The 13,186-nt window shown below is 56.5% G+C and overlaps 5 protein-coding genes across 5 annotated transcripts; 2 read left to right on the top strand and 3 right to left on the bottom strand.

Moving 5' to 3' along the window:
• Positions 1–178: 178 nt before the first annotated feature.
• Positions 179–1,802, bottom strand: B0H18DRAFT_1117587 (uncharacterized protein; the record flags this gene model as incomplete). The annotated part of the gene is made up of 2 exons (XM_048033611.1): positions 179–1,429; positions 1,485–1,802. The coding sequence occupies 2 exons, from the start codon at positions 1,800–1,802 to the stop codon at positions 179–181; spliced, it is 1,569 nt and encodes a 522-aa protein (XP_047895259.1).
• A 181-nt stretch (positions 1,803–1,983) lies between these two features.
• B0H18DRAFT_998388 (RmlC-like cupin domain-containing protein) lies at positions 1,984–4,143 on the bottom strand. The gene is made up of 6 exons (XM_048045500.1): positions 4,099–4,143; positions 3,990–4,014; positions 3,513–3,927; positions 2,813–3,453; positions 2,630–2,757; positions 1,984–2,577 (listed from the first exon to the last, which is right to left on the bottom strand). Exons 3-6 carry the CDS (start codon positions 3,678–3,680, stop codon positions 2,126–2,128), a joined length of 1,389 nt encoding a protein of 462 aa, XP_047895258.1. The 5' UTR covers positions 3,681–3,927; positions 3,990–4,014; positions 4,099–4,143; the 3' UTR covers positions 1,984–2,125.
• Positions 4,144–4,996: 853 nt separating this feature from the next.
• B0H18DRAFT_874169 (uncharacterized protein) lies at positions 4,997–6,774 on the bottom strand (the record flags this gene model as incomplete). The annotated part of the gene is made up of 2 exons (XM_048040334.1): positions 4,997–6,490; positions 6,541–6,774. 2 exons carry the CDS (start codon positions 6,772–6,774, stop codon positions 4,997–4,999), a joined length of 1,728 nt encoding a protein of 575 aa, XP_047895257.1.
• Positions 6,775–7,226: 452 nt separating this feature from the next.
• B0H18DRAFT_998382 (saccharopine dehydrogenase) lies at positions 7,227–10,022 on the top strand. The gene is made up of 7 exons (XM_048045499.1): positions 7,227–7,342; positions 7,394–7,574; positions 7,624–7,771; positions 7,825–8,461; positions 8,515–9,301; positions 9,352–9,592; positions 9,650–10,022. Exons 1-7 carry the CDS (start codon positions 7,312–7,314, stop codon positions 9,866–9,868), a joined length of 2,244 nt encoding a protein of 747 aa, XP_047895256.1. The 5' UTR covers positions 7,227–7,311; the 3' UTR covers positions 9,869–10,022.
• Positions 10,023–10,067: 45 nt separating this feature from the next.
• On the top strand, positions 10,068–12,452 carry B0H18DRAFT_222612 (terpenoid cyclases/Protein prenyltransferase). Its single transcript, XM_048037194.1, has 10 exons — positions 10,068–10,527; positions 10,584–10,739; positions 10,792–10,875; positions 10,932–11,080; positions 11,137–11,544; positions 11,661–11,748; positions 11,840–11,973; positions 12,025–12,152; positions 12,209–12,327; positions 12,386–12,452. The coding sequence occupies exons 1-9, from the start codon at positions 10,211–10,213 to the stop codon at positions 12,323–12,325; spliced, it is 1,581 nt and encodes a 526-aa protein (XP_047895255.1). The 5' UTR covers positions 10,068–10,210; the 3' UTR covers positions 12,326–12,327; positions 12,386–12,452.
• The last annotated feature ends 734 nt before the right edge of the window (positions 12,453–13,186 follow it).

Here is a 13,186-nt window from a genome sequence, read left to right as displayed (position 1 = left end):
ATGCCGATTTGCTGCTCAGCCAATGCCGAGAATGCCGAAGTCCCATCAGCCACAGACGCGTTCAAGCCTGCTGCGTCCAACATTCGATTTCTATTCAAATACTTACTTCGTCAGTGCGTGACATGTGCATTAGATACAGTTCAAGGTATGTAATTGGTGTGAATCCATGACAAGAGCTTCAAGATTCGCCAGCCAGCCTAGCCCGCTTCTCAAGGTGAAGCACACGAAACAGGTCGGAAATCTTCTCCCCAGGTTGCAGCTGCTCGGGGTCCAGCTTTACGCGGGGGAACATCCGGTCGATCACCCTCGCTATGTTTACCGGCTCCCGGACAATGGCCTTGCTCAGGGACAACTCCTCCAACCCGTGTACTAATTCGGGATATGGATCCTCTCTTGGAGCCAGCACCAGACGCACGAAGCTTAGGCTGATTCGTTTAAGTCTGGGACATGCGTGAGCAAGGTCGATAACGCCCTGTAACGACGGGACGTGATCGTCCGGATCCAAGCGATTTGCAGTTGACCAGTCTACCACCAGCTCCTCCAGACATGGCCACGCCCTGCCCATCGCACGAAGACCATCGTTGGTCAAGGACATCGTCTTCATCCCTCGAGAACAGTAGAACGTCCGTAAATTCTTCATGTGGAAAAAGCACATTGCGGTCGCGAGCAGCGGTTCCACGGTGCGAGGTTCGAACTCGTCGATGACGAAGCTTTCAAATGTCCCCGCGCATTTGCTGAGGCACACTTCAACCCCTTCGCGGATCTCTTTTGTAGTCCAGAAGTCGGTGAGGCTCAGGCCACCTCTGAAGTTGAGACGTCGAAGCTTCGGAGGGGTAATCAACCGCAGTAGCTGTGTTCCCTGGATGCGGTGCGCGACGGTGAGATCTGTCAACGCCTGAAATCCTCGACAATGGTCGCCAGGCTGGAAGCCAATGACCGCACTGGGTATTGAAACTCTGGTGAGGTACTCGAGGGATCCGATCGCTTGAAGCACGGTCCATCCAAGGACTCGTGGCGTGCCCGAAATGTCCAGGGAGCGCAATCGTTCAAACTTGCCAAACGAAAAGAAGACCGACGTGTTGTTGCATCGAGGGACATTGAGCTCCTCGAGAAAGGGGGCTAACGTCGAGATTTGCGATGCGATTTTTTCAGAGAATACTGCCAGCTTGGCGTCGCCATTGGAGTTGCGGTCTTCCCAGTATAGGGACGTGAGCGAAGGCGTCAGGAAGGGAAGGAGCACATGTGCACAAGCCGTCGAATGGCAGTTGACAGATCGCAGCCGTGGCAGAAATTCCCTGCCAAAGTTGACCACTAGGATAGTCATGACGGATCGATGGATGTGGTCACTCCCGATACTGAGAGCCCACACGAACCGAGCGTAGTGCATGAATCGCTCGCGATCTGAATCGGAGATATTCCCGCTGATAGTCTGGTGGAAGAGAGTTAATGAATTGGACATGGGCATCGCAATTTGGAGATCGTACCCAGCACAGTTTTGGTTCGGAAATATGTATCATGGCTTTATGCTGCTCCTCGCCGTCCACACGTATGCTATGAAAGCCAGACAGGATAGACAGAAGCGGTATCAGCGATGGCAGGGATCTCCATAGTAAGGCCGTTGCAGGTTCGGCGAGGGATTTGCAGGTGCGGGCGCATTGTGCGAGTGTACCCAAGTTCTCGCGTGGACTCGGAATGACCTTGGAGAACGACTCGGTTTCTGGGGCAAGGCATTGCATGATGTGGTACGTTATGTCGATGTTGTACAGCACCGAGTGTTGTGGAGTGATCTGGCAATCGGACATGGTGGGGGCAGACATGTTCGAGGTGCCACTCGTTGTCGTAGGTCGAATCGTGTAAGTAAGTACTTGAACTGTGGCTGCTCAGCGTACTAAGCGCCGCTACCGCGGAGCAGGTGACCGTGACCCACAACCAGCTCAGCCACTAGAACACTTTGTTGAGTTCAATGTTCAGGATGAGACAATTGTTGACAAAACTAATACGCACAACTGCAGTTATGATTAATTGGTCAATAACCAGCAGTCAGCTGCCCAAGATAGCCACCAGCTGCCCATCTCCCAATGGCAATACTTCTATGAACATCAACTCTCTGACGCATTCAAATCCTCTACTCACACACCGCCCACCAGACCTCGCCTTCCCCATTCACACCTGCCTCCTTCAGCTCAATCCCCACCTCGCGCTCGCCCGCTCCCCCATGCACGACATACACCACGCCTCCCTCGTCAAGCACCATATCCTCCCCACCGCTACTCACCGCCACCGCACCCTTCGTCACAATCCCCACAAGCGGTCCGCGCACTTTCAGCACCTCCCTCCCTTCTCTGTTCCCCAGCACTGTCCGTAGCACGGCGAACTCTTCCAGCGGCGGGTCGTACGCGGTCGTGCGCCCGTGCGTTCCCCGCGCATACGCCTTGGGCGGGAGCGCCCAGTGCCCCGCGGGGCGCGCGGTGTAGGTGAGCATGTCGACGAATATGGGGATCTGTGCCGCGAGCTCAGAGGGTGGCGAGAAGGCGGCGTTGAGAACATTGTCGGAGATGGCCATGCATTCGATGATGTCTGACGCGGTCACGTGAGCTCACGCAAGGGCGTGGTTGTGCAAGGGACTCACCTCCTTCAAGGTAGGCATGTACCTCGTCTGCGCCGATCCAGAGCGCTTCACCCTTACGAAGCTTCGCGAAGTTCATGAAAAATGTTGTCGCGAACACACCTGCGTCGCCCGGGTACTGTTGTGAGACTCTGTAGACAGCACGATATCCATGAGCCTGAAGAACGACTGGAAGGCACCCCTTACTTGTTCACTAGCCACGCCTGCTCCTCCGTCAGTCCGTCCGTGCCTCCCCCTTGCACACGTTCGGCCAGTTTCTCCACGAACGGCTTGACCTCCCCGCTCGGCCCTTTCTTCAGCAACGCTCCCCAGACACGCTTCAGCCCCTCGCGGTTCGGCTCGCGCACGAACGCGTCAACAGCCTGCTCGTCTCCGACAGCCTGCCGCAGCTCATGCACGTTCCTCAGGCTCGCAGCGACGTCCTCGAGGGGTCGGAATCCCACAAAACCCGTAAAGCTCTCGCCCTCGCGCGCATCCTCGAGCGGTGCTCCGATTGCCACAGCAATCTCAGGCTTGTGGTTCGCGTCCGGAGCGAGGTCGGGGTGTTGGGAGCGGAGCCGCGCGCCGAGGTCCTTGTCGGGGTGGGCCTGGAGAGGCAGTGCCTTTTGGATAGACAGGATCTTGAACAGGAAAGGAATGTGCGTGCCGCCGCCGCCTGCAGTAGGCGAATCGGAGGAAGTTGCGGGCACGGGAACTTTGGATTGGGTCTGAGCGGTGGAGGAGGGTGGGAGATTCACGGCGGGATTGGAGGCGACTATGGAGTGGAGGGACGTGTCGGGTGCATCGTAGAGGTGTGAGGGCCCGTTCGGATGGGTGCCCATCCAGATCTACGTGCGATGAGTACTAGTGGTCGACATTGATCGGTGAGGGGAGGTGGGACGCGTACCTCTGCATACGTCTTGCTCTCGTCGATGGAAAAGTCAGGACCGACGCTGTTCTTGGCGAGACGAGCGGCAAGGGAGGCCGAGCCCTGCTTGCCCCACGGGTACTGCTGGACGGCAGTGCGGAGGCGGATGAGCGTCGTCGGCGTATTGCCGAGCGTTGTCTTCGGCATTGCGGACAATTGTAGCGGGGATTTGTATCTGAGTTGCGGCGACAGCTATAGCTTTATACCTCGCCCGCGAGCGCGACGGAGTGGCCAACGTTCACGGACTGACGAACGCGTGACGTCATGTCCTTGGTGCTCGTGAATGGCAACTGTGACAAACTCTTCACGTTTGGAAGCCTTGAAATTGATTAGCTAGCTCTCCCTCCACACGAATTCCCACGTAGCGAGAGATACATGTTCAATTTAAAATGATCCATACAAGAAGGGTGAGTCTTCGTCGCGTATGGGGGGTTGAGGGTCAGTCTGGATACTCACATCATTCAAATTGAGAGGTTCTGAACTGACATAGAAATAGAAGTCAGATGGGAGGTGACAACTGGTAAGAAGCAAATTAAATGAGCTTCGAAGAGTAGACGAAACTCACAGAGTAAGTACCACAGGCCGACAGAATCCCCGACTCCGACCGGAGGGAGAGGAGGGCTTTGTCGACCATAAGTCGTTCGCAGCCGGCGATGCCGCTCCCTCCGTGGAAAACACGTGACTTACAATTCCCATAAGCGGTATCGCAGCAATGCTCGAGTGTCTTACGAGGCAGCTCGAGGCAGTTGGATCCGACCGCGCATCTGGCTGCGTCTGGACGTCTGGATCTTTGACCACCAAATAACTCCTCCCAAAGGCAAGAGGGCCTCTATTACGTTGGGAGCCCTCGCATGCACTGTAGTGCTTATGTATTATGGTAAGTAAGTTCACCGTGTACTTAGCTCAGACTCGTGGAAGCCCGAGACGCCCGGGCGGCGAAGCCGCCGCGGGCGTGAGGGCTTCCAATTGAGTCTCCATACCATTCCGATGGTACAATATTACAATACACACATAATATACTATGGTGCTGCTGTGGCAGGCTGAGTAGCTGTGCCATGCAGGAGTCGGGGATCGGCGCTTGCGCCGCTACGATTAGAAGGCGCCCTTCTGCAAGAAGAAAGTCTTGTACGACGTAGTCACGTGAATCCGCGCCACAAACGCGTACTTTCAAATATAGTCGCAAGAGCAGACCACGGTTCTCCAGGACAGCAACTCACCATATCCCAACAGTTCATTCGACGAACAGAATGCGAGGAGCAATTCCCTGTCGGCCATGGAAGGGCAAATATAGGCACCGCCAGCCACTCAGACTGCCAGCGATGTTCACAGTACAGTACAAGTCAAGAGTGGGATGTAGTACAGTAAGCAATACAATAGCGTGGACCTGATCAAAGAACCTTGTGAGCGTACGAACCAAGACAGCGCAAGAGCATACTACACAGCTCCCATAAACACACCCACAATTATAGCACCAAGCACGAGCCGTCTGCATTGAGCGCGCCCTCCGGTAACGTGGCCCGCTCCACGAGGACATTACATCGCATCCTCAGGTCCTCCACCTCCCTCTCCAGCTCCTGCCTCCGCGCCCGCTCCTCCATCCGCAAACGAACGAGCAGCGGGAGCACCTTCCCCACCTCCGTCCACCGGTCCAGCAGCTCGAGCGTCCAGTCAGAGAAGACGACGTTGAACCCGTCGGGCACGCGCGGGCCCGCCGCAATCTCGCACCCGAGCGCACACATCCGGCTGAGGAACAGCGCGACGGGGCCCGGCTCCGCAATCGGCGACAGCCCGAAGCACAGGCGCTTGAGTTTGCGGAAGGGTGGCGGCGCCGCCGCCGCAGCGTCGTGCGCGGTGAACGCGAGCTCCGCCGCGTTGGTATCGACGTCAAGGCCGAGCTCCTCGAGCTCGGGACAATGTGTTGCGAAGGGCATCAGCGCGCGAAGCGTGAGCTCGGGCGGGGGGAGCGGGAAGACGGGGTTCGGCAGGCAGTTGAGCTGGAGGATCCGCAGAGAAGGCCAGCTCGACGCTAGCTCCTCTACGTCATCCTGCTGCATGAGGACTGGCAACGTCCATGTCAGCTCAAAGACCCTGAGATGCTTGCAGAGGAGCAGCGGACGGAGGTCGCCCCATGATAGTGACTCGGCGTAGACTGGCTGGTGGGGCACTCCAGGCAAGGGTGGGACGAAGAGATCCATGTAGAGTCTCTCCAGCAACTGGCAGTTTTCAGCCACGGCAGTGAGGTACTCGTTGATGGCGGACGGCGATGCCGCCGAGGGTAGATGAACGTAGAGGGAAGTGAGGTGGGCAGGTGCGTGAGGGCTCGTGATGAACCGTGTCATGTCCGGGAGATGCGCGCTGAGGTTTACATCCCATAGAGCCGGGAAGGCTTCCTCGCGCAATGTCGGTGAGAACACAGCGATGTCAGTAGGATCGCCTCTTCCTTGTCGTTCCCAGAACTCAAACTGGATTGTTTCGAGTTTGGGCAGCAAAGACAGAGCTTCCACGATCCTTGAAGTGAAACTGTACGAGGGGAGTGTCAGCTGCTTCAAGTGTGGCAGCTCGCCAATGAGCGTGATGAGGTCTGCCTCGATGTCGCGTACAGCAAAGTCGAATGCAAAGTCGAGGTGCGTAAGAGATGGCATCCGAGCAGAGACGTCCTTGAAATGGTCCGAGAGGGAATAGTCCGTGCTCTCATGCAGGTACACGGAGAAGCGCTTGACGCTCGGGCCCATGAAGACGAGAGAATGCCGAGTCTCGTCGCTGCACCACTCTAAAGACGCGAGGTTGGGAAGTATGTTGATGGATGTCCGCGAACGGGCGATCTCGTCGAGGACACGGCCACCGAGATATGGGGAATTGAGATCATTGGGTGCCCTCACGTACGAGAGCTTCCGTACGCGGCGCGCGTGTCGCTCGAAGCGTCGCCAGTCTTCCGCGTTCAGCATTCGAGTGAATGTCTAGAAGGATGGTTAGATCACACGTAGACAGAAGTCTAGGTGGCACTCACGTAGTATTGGAGTGGATGGACGGCCGGTGGCGTGTCCAAAGGGGCGAGGAGGCGCAATAGCTGAGTAATGTCGTCGATATTCCTCCATACGGAGTCCGCTGCGATGTCGGACCACTTTCTACAGACGCATGCATTATTGATGTTGTCCTTCTTGTCCAGAAAGCTGAAGATGATCTCCACAATCTCTGGAATATCCAGGACACGCTGCATTGTTGATTCATAACCTGCGGACATAGTGGCCCCTGTAATGTGATCTGTGGCGAGCTGAGTGAACTAGTCCGAGTGCTAGTCAGCTGTGCGTACCTTGTAGTACCGTCCTAGTTGTCGGAAGCTTTCCCAGCCACGTAGGTATTGACGGTGCCGCTACAAAGGACGTTGAACATGGATATGAATGTAGAAGTCTTGGATCCCTCACGGTGGCCGAGAACGAGATGAATTCGACCTGGCAGCGGCCGCTGCCACGGTCACATGACCAACACCCCCCTTTGTTGCCCCTTTGTACGAGTTCCTTTAAGTTTTGCGTCTGCCTCGAAAAATGTTATCTGGTTGTCTCCTTTCTATTCACCTCCCCGCTGTCTATTGACGATCACCAACTTGTTTTTTTTTCTATCGGCAGTGGCACTTGCGACGGTAAGTCGCTACGATGAGCGCCTATCTAATCGGTATAAGTACTGTAAGATGTGATCGAGATCTGTCGAGTCAAATCAAGATGCATAGGCAAGTCCACTTGAGTTTCTCCTCAGACCTCTCTTACTCGCGCCTCCACTACCCATGGCACCTCTTACGCACCGCTCGATCAAAGGTGCGCACTGTTGTCCTTTACTTATGGTTGAGCTAAGCTGACCATGCTCAGACGGTTGGTTCCGGGAGATCTCTTCGCAATGGCCGGGCCAGGCGATGACATTGAAGGTCAAGAAAATTCTCCACATCGAAAAGTCTCTGTACCAGGATGTGCTCGTTTTCGAGTCTGAGACGTACGGAAACGTACTCGTGTTGGATGGTGCCATTCAGTGCACTGAGCGCGACGAGTTCTCGTAAGTCCACCCCCGAACAGTGGTTAGATCGACCCTGATCTTTGTGCAGCTACCAGGAGATGATCGCCCATTTACCGTTGGCTAGTCACCCGAGCCCTAAGAAGGTCTTGGTCATCGGTGGTGGCGACGGCGGCGTAGTCCGAGAGGTTCTGAAGCACGACATAGTCGAGCATGTCGTGCTCTGTGACATTGACGAGGTATGGTTTGTTTGTATGTATCCGTACAACAGCCTATCTTTATCGTCGCACAGGCTGTCATCCGAGTCTCCAAGCAATTCCTGCCGCATATGTCTTCGCTCCTTTCTGATCCGCGAGTGACGGTGCACGTCGGCGACGGGTTCAAATTCCTCGAGGAGAACACCTCCACCTACGATGTGATTATCACCGACTCCTCCGACCCTGTCGGTCCCGCCGCGTCCCTCTTCCAGAAGCCGTACTTCCAGCTTCTGCACAACGCGCTCACTGAGGGTGGACACATCTCTACCCAGGGCGAGTGCTTGTGGCTGCACCTCCCGCTCATCCAAGATCTCCGCAAGACGACGCGCGGACTGTTCCCCGTCGCGGAGTATGCGTTCACGACGATACCCACCTACCCATCTGGTCAGATTGGCTTCGTCGTCTGCTCGAAAGCGGCCAATCGCAATGTACGCGAGCCGGTGCGTGCAGTCAAGTCTACCCGGTACTACAACGCCGAGGTGCACAAGGCCGCCTTTGTCTTGCCCGAGTTCGCCCGTGCTCTTTTGGAGGAGGGCAAGGACGTCGCACCTAAGCTGGGCAAGGCAGACAGCGGCAAACCTCGCAAGAAGGTGCTCCTGCTTGGAAGCGGTATGGTCGCGCGTCCCGCAGCGGAGTACGTTGTCCGGGAGCCCGAGAACAGCTTGACGATTGGTGGGTCGCGCCTCAGCCTTCTGTTTGGGGGCATATTGCTCATGGTTGTCTAGCTTGCAGGACGCTCGCGACCGCCCAGGGTCTTGCTGCTGACCTCCAGAACACATCCGCCATCGCCCTCGATGCGAGCAACACCGAGGCACTCGAGAAGGCCGTCGCGGAGCACGACCTCGTCATCTCGCTCATTCCCTACACACACCACGCTGCAGTCATCAAGGCTGCGATCAAGGGCAAGACGCACGTCGTGACGACGAGCTACGTGAGCCCGGCGATGCGCGAGCTGGACGCGGCTGCGAAGGAGGCGGGCATCGTGGTCTTCAACGAGATTGGGCTCGACCCGGGTGTGGACCACCTGTACGCGGTGAAGGTGATCGACGAAGTGCACGCCAAGGGCGGCAAGGTGAAAGAGTTCTACTCGTACTGCGGTGGCCTTCCCGCCCCCGAGGCGTCGGGCAACCCGCTCGGGTACAAGTTCTCGTGGTCCGCCCGCGGTGCGCTCCTCGCGCTGCTCAACTCGGCGTCATTCGTCGCGGAAGGCAAGGAGGTCAGCGTGGACGGCAAGGATTTGATGGCAACGGCAAAGCCGTACTACATCTCGCCGCCGTACGCGTTCGTCGCGTACCCAAACCGCAACTCGGTGCCGTTCCGCGAGTTCTACCAGATCCCGGAGGCGCAGACGGTCGTGCGGGGAACCCTGCGCTACCAGGGCTTCCCTGAGTTCGTTAAGGCGTTTGTCGCGCTGGGTTGGCTGAATCCCGAGACGAAGGAATGGCTCTCGGAGAATCTCACTTGGGCGGAGGTCATGCAGAAGGCGATCGGCGCGAGCGATGCCAGCGAGGGGTGAGTTGTCATAGTGGTTGTCTGTATGTTTGTGGCTGACGGCGGTTCAGCACACTCATCGCGAAGGTCAAGGAGCTGTGTGCGTTCCCTGATGCATCGGAGAGCCACCGCATCATCTCTGGCTTGAAGTGGCTGGGTCTGTTCTCAACGGAGAAGGTGAAGCCGCGCGATGGCAACCTGCTCGACACGCTCTGCGCGCGCATGGAGAACCTCATGAAGTTCGAGGAGGGCGAGCGGGACTTCGTGATGCTCCAGCACAAGTTCGTGGTTGAGTACCCAGATGGCAAGCAGGTACGTCAAAGCATGGCAGATCCCAGTGCTTCCTGTGTGTTAACATCGTGCGTACAGGAGACCATCACGTCCACGCTGGAGGCGTACGGCGACCCTACTGGCCACTCTGCCATGGCACTCTACGTCGGCGTTCCCTGCGGTATCGCTGTACAGCTAGTCCTTGACGGTGCACTCAACACGCCGGGAGTCCATGCGCCGTACAGCCCAGAGGTTTGCAACATCCTCCGGGCCAAGGTCGAAGAAGAGGGGCTTGGTCTGACTGAGCGGGTGTTGTAAGTCCGATCGACAAGCAGCCACTCAAAAACAAAATGTCACCTATGTCGATGTATACGTGAAGTGTATTGCTCTGTAGATGAATCATACGAAAATGTATCGGTAGACAGTAGGAATATCAGAAGAGCATCGATGCTGTATCGGGACACGCAGCGCTTGAGTTGAAGTTGTCACCTTTTCCAACTTCTGGTGCACCATGAATATTGCATGAATGTTAACTCTCCTCTTTACCTCCAATCTCAATTCACGAATATTTCCTGTCTGGCTTGGACAATTAACATCTCAGCCCGGTCGTTGACCCGTTCTTGATCTGTTACTTCGAGCGAGTGTTTGATTTGACTCGTAATGGCGTCTGCTCGAGACTTGCGACCTACACCCACGGATGGCTACCCAACTGCTACGTCCTTTCTCCAACAGGATACCGAAGAAACACTCTTGGCCCATCTTCCTCAATCTCTAGCTTCAGCGAATCCAGCAACTAGCCAGAATGCACCTGCCGTTCTTCAGCGGAACATCCATATGCAGTACCTCCTGCGGAATCTGCGACAAGGCTTCCCGCAACGCTACACAGGCCAGGACGCGAGCCAGGCATGGTTAATGCACTGGACGTTCCAAGCGTTCAGCTGTCTTGGTGTGGGGATAGATGGAGAGACGAAGAGGAAGTAAGCCTCGTCCGTTACATCGCCGTGGATCGCATCACTCACAATCCACTGGATAGGGCGCGCGAGAAGCTGCTTGCCATGCAGCACGAGTCGGGAGGGTTTGGCGGAGGTCCTGGACAGGCTGCGCATCTCCTCGCAACCTATGCCGCTGTGACTGCGCTTGCGGTCGTTGGAGAGCCTGGTCCAGGCGGCGGTTGGGAGAGCATTGACAGGTATGTCGTTGTGTCTGTCGGGTACGTCCCAGAAGTAACTTCGCAAGCTCAGGAAGAAGATGTACGAATTCTTCATGTCAGTGAAGCAGCCCGATGGGTCCTTCCTGGTGAGCCACCACGGAGAGGTGGACGTCAGGTGTGCGCCTTCACTGAAGCCAGGTGTTGGTCTTGCTCATACAGTCTGCGATGCAGAGGACTGTATTGTCTCCTTGCTGTCGCGACGCTCCTCAATCTGCTAACCCCCGAGCTGCTCGAGGGTGTTCCCGAGTTCATCGCGAGTTGTCAAACATATGAGGGTGGCTTCGGTAACGCTTCTTTCCCAGACTGGGCATTCAGCAGCGGTACGGAGCAGGGCTATGCTACATCGCTGACCATCGCTGACGTCCGCATTTCACAGATGGCTACGATCCAACAGCGCCTCGTCCGGTCTTGGGCGAAGCTCATGGCGGGTATACGTTTTGCGCACTAGCTTCCTGGGTGTTCCTGCAGCCCTATGTCCGAATCTATTACAAGTCACCGTCTGCCGATGCCCCTGCCCCAGTCGACCGCATCCCGCCAACGATCAACCTCCGTGCTCTTCTTCGTTGGCTTACGCACATGCAGGGCACTGGCATCGAACTAGGAGGATTCAAGGGCCGGACGAACAAACTCGTGGACGGATGCTACAGTTGGTGGGTGGGCGGCTGCTTCCCGCTCGTGGACGGCCTGTTAGGCTCGGGCGCGCCCGAACCATCGAAGGAGACGGCACCCGAGGCGGAAAATCGCCCAACGTCAACGGCAGACCATGAATGGCTCGACATAGACGGTGAGTGAGTACATCGTCCGACCTACGCGGGATTCCCCGTCGTCGTGTATGATGGCCGGGCTTATCCCGCGTGTGGTTGCGCTGTGGCCGGAACGACTGATCTCAACCGCCTGCAGACGCACTATTCAATCGGGAGGCGCTCCAGGAATACGTTTTGTTCGCCGGACAGCACCCAGCCGGCGGACTGAGAGACAAGCCGCCAAAGTAAGCTCGATCTCCTCGTATCTCCCGCAGTCCGACCGTGCAGTCCTGGGTCCCCGGATCGAACGCTACTGTTGCTGACGCCATCTGCCAGACACCCGGATTCGTACCACACTCTGTACTGCCTCGCCGGTCTCTCAGCGGCACAACACCGCGTTGCTCCCGATCACTCTCGGAGAGATGATCTTCTCCGAAGCTGGGGCGCAGACGCGGCACGTAAGATGACCGGTATGTGCCACCATTCGTCTGCCTTGCGGTGTCTTAGTTCACCGGACGCAGTTGTCGCCGGCTCGGTGGACGAACGAGGTCGTTTGGACACCCTGCGTGAGGAGTCGTATCTTGACGCGCTGTGCTGGTTGGAGGACGAAGGGGCGGACAAGTACGTCGGAGGCTCTGCGAACCGTGTGGTGAGCTTTCTCCCATGCTCGTCATGCCGGTGCACTGTTGACGGAGGGTTCGATAGAATGCGACCCAGCCGTTATTCAATCTGACAATCACGCACACTGAGCTTATGATGAAGCACTTCTACCAACAGAACCTGCCACCGCGGATGCCGAAGACGGCGGCGAAGAGATCTTAACCGTGAGCATGTATCTATCGAAATCACTGCAAGATATGAACTGAGGCGCGAAGGTCCCAGATGCTTGGCGACGGCTTCGGGTGTGGTGCTGCCATATCAGTGGATGTTGCACCGGCGAGTTGACAGCGTGGAGCATCGCAAACGGAAGAAATGAAACGATCTATACTGTACTACCAATGTGCGTGGATAACTGGTTTATCTTATTGGGTCTGCTGTGGTGGTATCATGGGGAAGACGGGAATGGCTATGTACGTCTCCTTCGCTACTTACTCTTGGTTGCGCTTCGACACAAGATCCGGGCATTGCTTCTGCTCCATTGCCATGTCCTGGAAGGTAGTCCAATGCAGCACTCAAGCATCGATTTGTCCTCGATTGATGTCGTGCAGGACCCAAGCAGGGCTGGTGACCGGTCATCAAGGGTTCATTCCACTCGTGCGAATCGCCCTCGACCACATCCATTGCCGGCCATCGCCGTTGGTGTCCTCCACGGATTTCTACTAGCGACCGCAATCCTTGGCACCTCATGGTTGTTTCGATTTGGTCCACAGGATGATCATTTGTTCGAAATGCACGGTGAATCCCACGAACGTCTCGTAGCAGAACTGCGAGTGGTGGTTGATCTCATCTGCTTGCGGCGTTGGTGAGCGGGTATGCACAGGTCCACCGCTTCTTGCTCCGACACCTGCAAATCACCGACAGATGAGCAGACTCTACATCCTAAAATGAACACATCTTACACCAGACAAAGTTGCCAAGGGTTCTGTCGAAGAGGCTACTAGCATCCGAGTCACTGTACACGACAGATCGTTCCTTGTGGTGATAGTAACAAGTGTATTCAAACATGCCAGGGTAGGCATGCAA

The sequence above is a fragment of the Fomitopsis serialis genome (assembly GCF_022376445.1).
Source record: "Fomitopsis serialis strain Sig1Antser10 chromosome Unknown B0H18scaffold_21, whole genome shotgun sequence".
Classification (NCBI taxonomy): Eukaryota; Fungi; Basidiomycota; class Agaricomycetes; order Polyporales; family Fomitopsidaceae; genus Fomitopsis; species Fomitopsis serialis.
The sequence above is the reverse complement of the archived record's forward strand: the minus strand, read 5'-3'. Positions and strand labels throughout refer to the sequence as shown.

Bases quoted from the DNA above. Each gene is read 5' to 3' on its own strand.
- B0H18DRAFT_998388 (XM_048045500.1), bottom strand. From the start codon at position 3,680: ATGCCGAAGACAACGCTCGGCAATACGCCGACGACGCTCATCCGCCTC. The intron at 2,758-2,812 runs GTAAGGGGTGCC...TGCTGTCTACAG, and splicing joins CAGGCGTGGCTAGTGAACAA to AGTCTCACAACAGTACCCGG. The intron at 2,578-2,629 runs GTGAGTCCCTTG...TGACCGCGTCAG, and splicing joins ACATGCCTACCTTGAAGGAG to ACATCATCGAATGCATGGCC.
- B0H18DRAFT_222612 (XM_048037194.1), top strand. From the start codon at position 10,211: ATGGCGTCTGCTCGAGACTTGCGACCTACACCCACGGATGGCTACCCA. The intron at 11,545-11,660 runs GTGAGTGAGTAC...AACCGCCTGCAG, and splicing joins TGAATGGCTCGACATAGACG to ACGCACTATTCAATCGGGAG. The intron at 11,749-11,839 runs GTAAGCTCGATC...GCCATCTGCCAG, and splicing joins CTGAGAGACAAGCCGCCAAA to ACACCCGGATTCGTACCACA.
- B0H18DRAFT_998382 (XM_048045499.1), top strand. From the start codon at position 7,312: ATGGCACCTCTTACGCACCGCTCGATCAAAG. The intron at 7,343-7,393 runs GTGCGCACTGTT...GACCATGCTCAG, and splicing joins TACGCACCGCTCGATCAAAG to ACGGTTGGTTCCGGGAGATC. The intron at 9,593-9,649 runs GTACGTCAAAGC...TCGTGCGTACAG, and splicing joins AGTACCCAGATGGCAAGCAG to GAGACCATCACGTCCACGCT.